Raw genomic sequence first — 12,996 nt, 5'->3', positions numbered from 1 at the left:
TCCAGAAGCCTTCCCAATAAAATTGGGACATTCCCAAGAATGTCCACTATTATTCAAGTTAGTACTAGAAATGTGAGCTATAACAATAAAAGAAGAAAACTAGGCAATAAAAACTTCTGGGAAAACTAGAAAACAAGAATACAAGTCACTCCCTAATTGACAGATGGTCCAAGTCCATGAATAAGCAGTTTTCAGATGACGAAATCAAAGCTATCTATAGGTGTGCTAAAAAAATGTCTTAAATCACTATTGATAAGAGAAATGCAAATTAAAACAACTCTGAGGTATTTTACCTCATACCCATGGGATTAGATAATATGAAAAATAAGGAAAATGAGAAATGTTGGAAAAGAGGTGGGAAATTTGTAACTTTAATGCACTGTTGGTGGAGTGGTGAACCAATCCAACCCTTCTGGAGAGCTATTTGGAACTACAGTCAAAGGGAAATTTAACTGTGCATACTCTGATTTAGCCAATACTACTACTAGGGCTGTATCATTAAGAGATCATAACAAAGGGAAAAAGACACACACATCTTTCATATATTCATAGCTCTTTTTGTGGTGGCAAAGAAATAAAAATTGAAGGGATGCTCATCAATCAGAGAAATGACTGAACAAGCTGTGCTATATGGATGTAATAGAATACTATTATACAATAAGAAATGATGAACAGGCCAATTTCAGAAAAAATCTGGAAAGACCTGTATGAAGCAAAATGAGCAGGACCAGGAAAACATCGTACACATTATCAGTAATACTGTAAGATGATTAACAATGAATGATTTGGCTCTTCTCAGCTTCACAATGATCTAGGATCATTGTGTACAAAGGACACAGAAAGGAAAATACTATTCGTATCCAGAAAAACAATTGATGAACTCTTAAGATAAAAACATATTTTTTTACTTTACTCTTTTTCAGTTTTTTTCTTTTGATCTATTTCTTTCTTCACAACTGTGACTAATATGTAACTATGTTGTCCATGAATAGCAGCATGTATAACCCATGTCAAGCTGCCTCCTATTTTCAGAAGAGGGGAGAGGAAAAAAAATTGAAACTCAAAATATTGTAAAAGTTATTGTGACATGTAATAGGAAAACATATATTAATGCATCTCCCTAAAATTTTTTTTTAAAAAGTAAATGACTAAAAAACTTCAAAGGTCTCAAAGAACTAACTCCAAGAAGATACTTTGTCAGTCCCAAATCTGTTTTCCCCTTTACTGATGCTCTTATGAATTTCGGCCTTGGGCTTCTAGCCAATAATAATCTAAAAATATTTTTCTAGGGTTCTCTTTAATTGTGATAGACATTTATGTCAGGAAAGATTAAGAAACTATTTCTGAACATCTGTCAATCCTGTTAAGATTATTTATTGAAGAACTCTCCATAATCTGACAGCATCATTTATCACTCCGTTCTTCTGGCTTGAGGAAAGAAGTGGCAGATGTTGAAAAAAAGCAATTTAGACATAAATCAAGTCTTGTTTAGGATTTGGAGTTATTAAAGCAATGACTTTCTTGGAAAGATTTCCTTGGAAATGTCAGTTTATGTCACCATATTCTGATGGGGAATACTTAGAAAACTTGGGCTATGCTATGCACTATACCTTAAAAGGAAAACAATTACAATAAAAAAAATTACTTGAGCTTGAATTAAGGTCACCAGGCAATACAGATTTATTTGTGAAAGGTATGAAAACAATCTCTTAACTCTCACAATCAACTTACTTCAATATTTTTGGGGCTTAATTAGGAAATATTTTGATAACATTTAAGTTATCCCACAAAGTTCTTTTTACCTTTTATTTTCCACAATGGCAATTCTCACTGCTCTGGTCAACCTCTCCTTTAACTTTTTTCTTCTTTGACAATTTTATGATAGATAAGGATAAAGTATTCCATCATTTTTTAATCCAGAGACCCAAAGTCAACTAAGGAGAGCAACCTATGACTGAAAGAATTCTGAAAGTTTGTATGACTCCTTTTGGTCTAAAAAGTGGTTTGCCTAGGAGATCAAGGAATAGTTTACCTGTCAGATCCATGGAAAGGGAAGTAGTTTATGACCAAGGAAGAGTTGGAGAACATCATTAAAAACAAACTAGATAATTTCTATTACATTAAATTAAAAAAGCTTTTGCTCAGATAAAACCACTGTAACCAAGATCAAAAGAAATGTAGTAAAATTGAGAAACAATTTTTATGACTAGTATTTCTGACAAAGGACTCATTTCTAAAATATACAGAGAACTGAGCAAAATTTTTAAAAAAACAAGCCATTCCCCAATTGACAAATGGTCAAAGGATACGCAAAGGCAATTTACAGATGAGGAAATAAAAATGATCCATAGTCAAATGAAAAGCTGCTCTAAATCATTACTTATTAGAGAAATGCAAATTAAAGCATCTCTGAGGTACCACCTCACACCTCTCAGACTGGCCAATAAGACCAGAAAGGACAATGATCAATGTTGGAAGGGTTGTGGGAAATCTGGGATACTAATACATTGGTGGTGGAACTGTGAACTCATCCAACCTTTCTGGAGAGAAATTGGGAATTATGCCCAAAGGGCAACAAAAATGTGCAAAACCTTTGATCTAGCAATACCACTCCTGGGTCTATACCCTGAAGAGATGATGAAAAAGGGTAAAAACATCACTTGTACAAAAATATTCATAGCAGCCCTGTTTGTGGTGGCAAAGAATTGGAAATTCAGTGAATAGCCATTAATTGGGGAATAGCTTAACAAACTATGGCATAGGTATGTGATGGAACACTATTGTTCTATTAGAAACCAGGAGGGATGGGAATTCAGGGAAGCCTGGAAGGATTTGCATCAACTGATGCTGAATTAAATGAGCAGAACCAGAAGAACACTGTACACCCTAACAGCAACATGGGGGCGATGATCAACCTTGATGGACTAGCTCATTCCTTCAGTGCAACAATCAGGGACAATTTGGGGATGTCTGCAATGGAGAATACCATCTGTATCCAGAGAAAGAATTGTGGAGTTTGAACAAAGACCAGAGACTGTTACTTTTAATTTTAAAAAAAAGCATTATCTTATATCTTTGCTATCTCCTATACATTATCTTTTTTTTGCTTATTTCCTATACTTTTTTTTCTTTTTCTCTCTCATAATATTCAACTTAGATCAATGTATACAATGTAAAGACTGCCTTCTGTGGGGGAGTGGGGGGGGAGAAGCGAGATTAGGGAAAAACTGTAAACTTCTAAATAAATAAATAAGTTTTTTTTTTTTAAAAAGCGGTTTGCTAGTTGTTGAGTTGTTTTCAAGTTGCGTCCGACTCTGTGACTCCTTCAGGGTTTTCTTGGCAAAGATACTGGAGTGGGTTTGCCATTTCATTTCCAGCTTATTTTACAGATAAGGAAACTGAGTCAAACAGGGTTAAATGTCTTGCTTAGGGTCACACAGCTAGTGTCTGAGGCTGCATTTGAACTCAGGTCTTCCTAATTCTAGGTCTGGCACCCTATCTATTGTACCACCTTCAAGTAGAACAGGGTTGTTAAATTGGCATGTAGCTTACTAGTTTAATCTCAATCTATTTTCTGCTTCTACTTAGTCCAAACTTTAGAGGCAAGGATATTTGACAGGAGAAAGCAGATCTTCCCTGATATTATTCTGAAGATCACAGGATTTAAAACTGGAAATTAAGTAGTCATCTAGTATAACCTCTTTATTCCACAGATGTGGAAATGGAAGTCTAGAAAGGTAATAGAAACTTGCCCAAAGATCATGCTTAGGAAGGGGCAGGATGAAGAATCAAATCTATGGCTTGAATCCAAATATGGTGCTCTATCTACTACCCTTCACTTCCCACTACCTTTATTTTTTATTTTATTATTATTATTATTTTTTAGATTTTTCCAAGGCAATGGTGTTAAGTGGCTTGTCCAAGGCCACACAGCCAAGTAATTATTAAGTGTCTGAGGAAAGTTTTGAACTCAGGTACTCCTGACTCCAGGGCCCCATCTAGCTGCCCCCTTCCCACTACATTTGAAAATGGCCTTCAAGCAAACTTCATCTTCACCTTTGGAGCACATTTCTTTATAATGAATGAGGGCCACTACTTAGTCATTCCATCAATGCAATCGTATCTATGAGGGAAATTGTTATTATACTACTGTATCAATAACTAATTATTCATTTGTAAGTCATCCTTTTCCCCTCTTAAAATTCATATCATGAAAAGGTCAGCCAGCCTCTGAAGGACATGGCTGAGGAAGGAGATTTGCTTCCAGCTCTAGAAGCATCTCTAAGTATAAACGGGATTCAGTCTGAATGAGGCTTTGCCTGAAGGAGGAATCTTTGGTCCCTTCCAGCAGAGTTTAGGGGAACCAGATGATGAAGGAAAAAACTTGCTAGAGGTTCGGCTGGAGGTGATTTTCTCTTGCCCAGACACCTCGAAGGGGCTGTGTTTCATGATCGAGCCCTGTTTTCAGCAAGAGGAGCTGAAGACTTTTAGCCCATCTACTTATTAAATGGGTTGAATTTCACTTCTCAGTGGAGTTCCCTATCAGAAGGGATTTAATGGTCTCAGGTCTCCCTTGCTGTCTTTGTTTACAAAGAGAAAACATTGACTATAAATTTATTTATTGATTGCCAGTTAGTCTAATTAATAAATTGATTATTAATTATTCTGAAACTCTATCTCAGGGTTCTCATTTGCCTGAGATTCTTGCCTATAAAAGGTCATATTCAAGATTTGGATTTTTTTTTTAATACTTATTACAAAACTTCAGAGAAATGAGTTCAGTGTTCTTCTACAGCTTTCTGTGATAGGAAAGAGAATCTCCCTATTCCACCAAATCAATCTGTGGTACAAGGTCACACATGGGGGGGACAGCTAGGTGGCGCAGTGGATAAAGCACCGGCCCTGGAGTCAGGAGTGCCTGAGTTCAAATCTGGACTCAGAACTTAATAATTGCCTAGCTGTGTGACCTTGGGCAAGTCACTTAACCCCACTGCCCTGTTAAAAAAAAAGATCACACATGAAGCAAGCCCCTGTCTATGGCTTTGACTACTAATCCACTCACTCTGCTCAAAAAGTATCACTGGCTCCCCACTGCCTCAAGGATAAAATTCACATTCCTCTGCTTGGCACTTAAAAACCCTCTTAAACCAATCTCTACTTTTCCAGACTTCTTAGACATCCCCCCCCTTTACATATTTCATCCAGCCATGCTGTTGTGCTTGATGTTTACAAGATCCCATCCCTGTCTCCATGTTTTTAGACATGGTTGTGCTCCATGCCTAGAATGCCCTCCTTCCTCAACCTCCACCCTCAAGAATCCTGAGTTCCCTTCAAAGATCAGCTCAAGTGCCAACTCCTAGAGTCTCTCCTGATTCTCTAGTTCCAAGATCTCCCTACCCCTCATTTCCTTGCATATATTTTATCTAGTTTTACATGTTGTTTCCCTTGATACAATATAAGCTTTGTGCGATCAAGGACTTTTTCATTTTTGTCTAGCACAGTGATTAGCAAATGGTAGGCACCTGATAATGGTTGTTTATTGATTTTAAATGAGAAGGGAGAATAAGCATTTACAGGATGCTTACCAAGTATCACTCTGCTAAGCACTTGACAGATATTTTTTCATTTGATCTTGACAAGAACCCTGAGAAACACATACTATTAATAATGAATAATAATGACAGCATTCCTTGAGTGCTTATTCCGTAGTAGAATTTGCTGAGCACTTCACAAGATCTCACTTAATCCTCACAACAACCCTGGAAGATATGAACATCATTTTGCAGTTGGAGAAATCAAGGCAGAGAGGGGAAATGCTATACCCAAGGGTCACACAGCTAGAAGTACCTGAGGTTGGATTTGAATTCAGGTCTTCCTGAATCCACTTAAAAATGTTTTTAAGGGGGGGAGGCTAGGTGGCGTAGTGGATAAAGCACTGGCCTTGGAGTCAGGAGTACCTGGGTTCAAATCCGGTCTCGGACACTTAATAATTAGCTAGCTGTGTGGCCTTGGGCAAGCCACTTAACCCTGTTTGCCTTACCAAAAAAAAAAAGTTTTTAAGGGGTGGCTAGATGGCGCAGTGGATAGAGCACCGGCCCCGGAGTCAGGAGTACCTGGGTTCAAATCTGGCCTCAGACACTTAAAAATTACCTAACTGTGTGGCCTTGGGCAAGCCACTTAACTCCATTGCCTTGCAAAAAAGAAAAAAGAAAAATGCTTTTTAAAAATTCCCACTGTTAAGAGTGCTTTTTTTTTTTAGGTTTTTGCAAGGCAAATGGAGTTAAGTGGCTTGCCCAAGGCCACACAGGTAGGTAATTATTAAGTGTCTGAGACCGGATTTGAACCCAGGTACTCCTGACTCCAGGGCCGGTGCTCTATCCACTGCGCCACCTAGCCACCCCAAGAGTGCTTTAAAGTCATCAAATCGACTGCTCATTTTCAGTCTAGACACTTAATGAATTGTAGCATTTTATATCATACTGTATTGTAGTACAACTTGAGGTACCATACCATTTAAAGTGTGGTGATAGGGATGGGCAGCTAGATGACACTGCGGTTAGACCAATGGCCTTGGAGTCAGGAGTTCAAAAGCGACCTCAGATACTTGATACAAACTAGCTGTATGACCCTGGGCAAGTCTCTTCTTGACTTAGGGATTTAAGGCTTGCTAACTCATCCCTGAGGGTCTTGGCCACAAACGTGTATGGATGTGCTTGTCATGGCATCACCTCCCTGATGTGGTCTTCTTTGAGAATGAAGAACAAAAGTTCCTCAAGCGGAAATCACAAATGCTATCAAAACCTTCTCAAAGTTTTCTTTCTAATGAGTAAGGTAATAAAATTTTGTTCAGAAAGTTTTATCTTGGGGGCAGAGCCAAGATGGCGACAAGAAGGGATGGAGTCTTAGGAGCTCTCAGATAAAACTCGTCAGCTAAGGACTCTAACTAAACTTTCGAGAGACAGAACCCACAAAGGGACCCAGTGAGGCAGTTCTCCAAGGTAACCTGGAAAAGAGCAGAAAGGCTCTGCTCCCCGGGGTCGGAGGGGCGGCCTGCCAGAGGGGTGGCACGCCAGACCGAGAGAACTTCAGCCTCCCGGAGACAGCCCCAGGGCGCTGGGAGCCGAGGCTCACAGCAGCGGGGGAGTCTCCTGAGCTGCACCCCGAGGAGCACGGGGCACAAAGTAGGGCACACAGCGAGCAGCTTGGTCTTTCTACAGCCCAGAGTAAGAAACAGAAGCAGGCGGAGCCAGTAAGCAGGAGCCCCCAGGGCATGAGCCCATTGAGCTGAGGGAGGGGAGTGAAGAGAGACTGCAGAGCTCTGTCCTCTGCCTCTGGAACAGGACTCTGGGGCTCTGACCACATTCAGATCCTGATCCCAGTCTAGGCCCCCCCATAGAACAGCAGGGCCCCCCCACCTCGGCCAGTGGCAGAGGGAGGCACTTGTGGTCATTCACAGACCAGGAGGGAGTACAGAGCCTCACACACTGAGACCCTTGTGGGAGTGTCCCAAAAGCTCAGGAAGCACCCCAAAACCAGGCACAGGCTGGGAAAATGAGCAAGCAGAGAAACAAAAGGAAGACTATTGAGAAATATTTTGCAAATGAGCCCAAGAAGGATCAAAATACTCAGTCTCAAGATGAGGAGCACAAGCTCCTGCATCTAAAGACTCCAAGAAAAACAGAAATTGGGCTCAGGCTATGACAGAGCTCAAAAAAGACTTTGAAAATCAAATGAGGGAGTTGGAAGAAAAACTGGGAAAAGAAAGGAGAGAGATGCAGGAAAAACATGAAAATGAAGTCAGCAGCTTAGTCAAGGAAATCCAAAAAAATGCTGAAGAAAATAGCATGCTAAAAACCAGCTTAGGTCAAATGGATAAAACAGTTCAAAAAGTTATTGAGGAGAAGAATGCTTTAAAAAGCAGAATTGGCCAGATGGAAAAAGAAATAAGAAAACTCTCAGAGGAGAACAAATCCTTCAGACAAAGAATAGAATTCAGGGAGATTGATGAATTTACCAGAAATCAGGAATCAATACTTTAAAACAAAAAAAAAAATGAAAAATTAAAAGAAAATGTGAAATATCTCATTGAAAAAAACAACTGATATGGAAAACAGACTTAGGAAAGATAATTTAAAAATCATTGGAATACCCGAAAGTCATGATCAGGAAAAGAGCCTTGACATCATTTTCAAAGAATTACTACAGGAAAATTGCCCTGATATTCTAGAAGCAGAGGATAAAATAGAAATGGAGAGAATCCACCAATCCCCCAGAGAAAGAGATTCCAAAAAACCAACCCCTAGGAATAGTATAGCCAAGTTCTAGAACTCCCAAGTCAAAGAGAAAAGAAAAAAAAGGGAAATGGAATGGGAGAAAGAAAAAGGAGAGGGGGAATAGTCCAAGATATTTCACATAAGATCTTTTTTATTACAATGAGCTATTGCAATGATATGGAAGGGGGGAGGCAAGGGGGAATGAGGGAACCTTTGCTCTCAACAGAGATGGCTAGGAGAGGAAACAGCATATATACTCAATGGGGTATAGACATCTGGAGTAAGAAGGAGCGGGGAGCAGGGGGAAGGGGTGGGGATGTGAATAAAGGAGGAGAGGATGGGCCATGGGGGGAGAGTGGCCAGATATAAGACATTTTCTTTCTTACTTCTTGCAAGGGGCTGGAAATGGAAGGCCTGCCCAGGACCATAGGGCCAGGTGGAATCTGGGCCTAAGAGGTGGTATGGGGGCTCAGGGCTTCTTGGCCCCAGGACCAGGGATCTGTCTGCTGCACCACTCAGCGACCCTACAGCAGAGTCAGAGTGAAAGCAGAGAGAAAATAGAGTACATGGTAGTGGAGAAATAAGAAAGGAGGGAGTTGCAATGGCAATGGTACAAAAATATGGAAGTAACTTCTGTGATGGATTTATCATAAAGAATGAGATCCACCCATGACAGAGTTGTTGGTGTTGGAACAAAGACTCAAGCACATTTTTTGTTATTATTATTTGGGGGAGGGTGCAGGGCAAGTGGGGCTGGATGGCCTGCCTGGGGCCACATAACAGGATGATCTTTGGGTGTCTGGGGCCGGATTTGGACCCAGGTGCTCCTGGCTCAAGGGCCAATGCTCTGTCTGCCACCCAGACACCCCTACTATTATTACTATTTTATTTTGGGTCTTTTTTTTTCTTCTTTTTGGTTTTTGCAGGGCAGTGGGGATCGGGTAGCTTGCATATCACACGGCTGGGTGATGGTTGGGTTTACAATGCTGGATGCTGGATATGGGCTCGGGTGGTCATGGCTCCAGGGTTGGTGCTTTGTCCATTGCACCACCTGGCCATACCTACAATTATTACTTTTATTATTTTTTTAATTTTAATTTTTTTTCTCTCCCCTTTACTTTTTTTGCCCAAGCAAGTCTATCTATATTCATGGGGGAGGAGGGGTATTTTTTTTACTTGTAAACAAGAATATTTTATTAATGTAAAAAAAAATTTGTACAAAATGAGAATAAAAAAATAAATTAAAAAAATAAAATTTTGTTCAACTTACCATTTCTTTCTTCCATCTTTTGCAGTGGCTGTTGAAGTATGTAAAGCTCTTCAGGATGAGATTCAAAGGAATATTATTACAGTTGACTCTAATTGTGAAACATAACTAACATCCAACTTTGACTCCTATATTCCCATCTCCAAGGCCCTGGCAGTCAGACATCATTTCTCTCTTACTTATTCTATTTTGGATCCAATGTCTTTTGATAAACTTAGTCTGGTGAATTTTCAGACTGGAAATCATGATAAAAGGGGGACTATGAGAGATGACTAATTTTCAAATCTCATCTTGAGTTCTTCAAGTTACAATTCAAAATCTTGGTCAGAATGTGGACAAATTAAACAGGAACTTTATTCACGAAAGCATTTTCATTCTTTGCATTCACGAATCAGGAAAACTATATGGAAACCTAAAAAAAATAAAAAATAAAATTTTACTTAGATATTAGCTAGAGAAACTAGTTGACTCAATTTCATTTTTAGGATGAGTAAAAGGATAGTTTCAATAAATTCATTATAAGATATTATGTAAATAACCCGGACTTCCAAGTGAAGTAGAAAAGTGCAATTCATTTATAAAATATATCGAAGGGTGGAAACAATTTATTTCAATTTATGATGGGTTTCCCACCTGGAGCCACAATTTTCTTAAATCCAAAGGGTTTTTTTTGGCAACACCAAAGTAGTTAAATAATAGAGCCCTAGTGTCTTTTAACCCTTCAAGAAATAAAATCTGGGGGCGGCTCCGCAGCGCGGTGGATAGGACCTGAGTTCAAATGTGACATCAGCCACTTAATAATTACCTAGCTGTGTGGCCCTGGGCAAGCCACTTAACTCCGTTTGTCTTGCAAAAACCTAAAAAAATGAAAACAAAAAATAAATAAAACCTGGCAGCTTTCTGAGGAGGTCCTCCTTTAGAGGCAGAAACCTGTCTATAAGAAAAAGCCCCTGCGCCGGGTTGCCCCGCCGGGCCGTCCTTTCCCGGGCAAAGAAGGCGCTGGGGACTCTTTTGTTAGGGCACTAAAAGGGCCGGCATGGAAGGACACCGCGGGGGCACAGCGCAGTTTCCTGGGTCAGCTGCCGCCGCTGCTTCCGCGGCACACCGGGCCGGAAGCGGCGGGCCGGGGGTGCCCAGAGCCGAGCGTCCCCCTCTAGGGCTGCAGGCCGCCGCGTTCCTCGGCTCGCTTGGGGCCCAGCCCCACGGGGTCCCGAGGCCCCGGGCTACAAAGGCTGGGGCGGCGCGAGGCCCCACGTGGGCTCCGGCCGACCTCCGCGTCCCGGCGGGGGGGGGGGGGGCGGCGCGCATCCGGGCCCCGCGGCCTGGCTCCCCGCCCCCACCCCCTGCGGCGCGCCCCCGCCCGGGGCCTTCCTCGCTTCCTGGCTTTTTCTCTAAATCCCCGGCGGACGCCTCCCGTCGCTAGATGCCCCCTCACCGGGACGGAACGCGCGCTTCCGAGCATCCCCGGGCATCCCTACGGCTAGAGCCGGAGTGGGCGGAGCCGCGTCTCCGGCCGCGGGCCGAGCGCTGCCCCCATTGGCTGCTTCCCCCGCCGCCAGCCCCCTGCGACGCTCACGTCCGGCCTCCGGCAGGTAGCGCGAGGCGCCTGTCATTCGCTCCGCAGTCTCCCCGGCCGGCGAGCGCTCTCCGCCGTCTGATTGGTCGCGCCCAGCCTCGGATTGTCTCGCGCTCCGGCTTTGAGCCAATGGGAGCCAGGGCGGCCGAGGAGCCGGCATCCTAGCAGCGGTGCGCCGCGGGTCCCTCCGGTAGGTGTGCGGCTGCCATCTTGTGTGTGGCGTTGCCCGGGGCGCCGGGGTGGGGTGCTCGGAATCGGCGCCGGCCCAGCCCAGGGCTTCGCGACCATCCCCTCCTTCCGGCGGGAAGGGGGACAGCGCCGTCACCCCGAGTTTCCCAGCAGAGGAGAGCCCCTTGTCGGTTTTGTTGAGGGCGCGCACCCCCGCTCGGCCTTCCCGAGGCCCCCGAGAGGGTTGGGGGGCAGCGCGAGGAAGGCTTCCTTCCCCCCCGCCTGCAGCGCCGGGGTGCCGGGCCCCGACCGCGGCTTCCACCCGGCCATCTCCGGCCCCCGCGGCCCTGTGCCCCTTCCTGGCGGGGAGGCTTCGTGTCACCCCGCCCTGGACTCGCCTGGGGACGTGGTGTGGGGTGTCACGCAGAAGAGAGAAGGTGTTTGCCCCCCCAGAAACCTCCCGCACTCACGAGCTCTTTCCCCACTAAAAAATGATGAAATTGGGGGCGCAGTGGATACAGCACCAGCCCTGGAGTCAGGAGGACTCGAGTTCAAATTGGCCTCGGACACTCACTGAAACCATTGGCCTTGAGAAATCTTGAAAAAAATTATGAAATTGGTTTGTATATAAAAGTAGGAAGTCACCACATCTGACAACCAGGCTTCATTGAGTTGTTAGTTGTGGCGTCCAGGTGGAGGAGGGGCGGGTCACTATCTTATTTCATTGAGTTTAGCTTTCAATTATTCAAGGCTAGCCCAAGGTCCAGCTGTATGATTGTTTTTGGTGACAAGGATATCCAAGGAAGCAAACAGCTGTGATAACAATGAAGAAAACGATAACTTCTATCCTGTGGCTCAAAAAGCTTCAGTTTCAAGAATTCTTTGTTCAGATTCGAGTAATATGCAGGAATGCAATGATGAACTTAGGCTTGAGAGAAAATTTAGCCTAGATGCAGTGTTTTATCAATAATGGGTGTTTGTTGAGTTACAGAATACAGAAGTGCAATGCTCTAACTTGTAGATAAGACTCTAAATGAAAATATAATGCTTTTAATTGAAATTTCACCTGTTGAAATTTTGACTCCTTGAATGTAGTTGCTTAGGGCACATGTGTATCTATTCATATAATTCATATAAATTCAGTAGATTTCACAGTCAGTTGATGTGTTGTTGAATAATCATTTTATAATCATTTTATTAGTAAAACTCATACCACTATGGTGCTCCCTAGATTTTATTATGCTTTTGTGGATTACCCGTTGCTCTTCTTTCACAAAGCAAAGTGCCCTTCCCAAGCAAACTTTGAACTTTGGCACTGCTTGAAAAATCTGTAAGTTAGTACTTAAGTGAGTACTTATTGAAGCTTCTTGATACAACCTCATTTAAATAATCTTGAAATAACTTTGAATCAAGAGTTAGGAGACTTAAATTCTAGTCACAAGCTCATTATACCAAATCAACTTTTGGGGCTTGTTTCCAAATATGTAAAATGATTTAAATTATTTGGATCACTAAGATCCCTTACAGTTAGTTATATGACACATGCTGTAATCCCCCATTGGAACCGGTAAGAGAGAGGGCATAAGAGTTGTCTTTCTAATTCTCAAAGTTCATCAGCCCCCAACCATTGGCTGGCTGCTTTCTCTCTGTGATGAACAATTGATATTGAATAGTCAGGCTTAATTAGCCATTATAATAGGTGTTTATTTGGT

General features: G+C 42.6%; 1 protein-coding gene across 3 annotated transcripts in view; it reads right to left on the bottom strand.

The window, feature by feature from the left end:
- Positions 1-11,143, bottom strand: part of SETDB2 (SET domain bifurcated histone lysine methyltransferase 2) — a 52,229-nt gene extending 41,086 nt beyond the window's left edge. The window contains exons 1-3 of one of the 3 annotated variants that reach the window (XM_074217137.1): positions 10,976-11,143; positions 10,346-10,397; positions 9,544-9,952 (exon numbers count right to left, since the gene is read on the bottom strand). In XM_074217137.1, coding sequence (XP_074073238.1) covers positions 9,544-9,559 — 16 coding nt within the window. In that variant the 5' untranslated portion in view covers positions 9,560-9,952; positions 10,346-10,397; positions 10,976-11,143. The remainder of the gene's footprint in view (positions 1-9,543; positions 9,953-10,345; positions 10,398-10,975) is intronic. The other 2 variants (XM_074217135.1, XM_074217136.1) reach the window with 2 other exon arrangements.
- Between the last annotated feature and the right edge of the window lie 1,853 nt (positions 11,144-12,996).

Source organism: Macrotis lagotis, chromosome 1 (genome assembly GCF_037893015.1).
Source record: "Macrotis lagotis isolate mMagLag1 chromosome 1, bilby.v1.9.chrom.fasta, whole genome shotgun sequence".
Classification (NCBI taxonomy): domain Eukaryota; kingdom Metazoa; phylum Chordata; class Mammalia; order Peramelemorphia; family Peramelidae; genus Macrotis; species Macrotis lagotis.
This window is presented reverse-complemented; position numbering and strand designations above follow the sequence as displayed.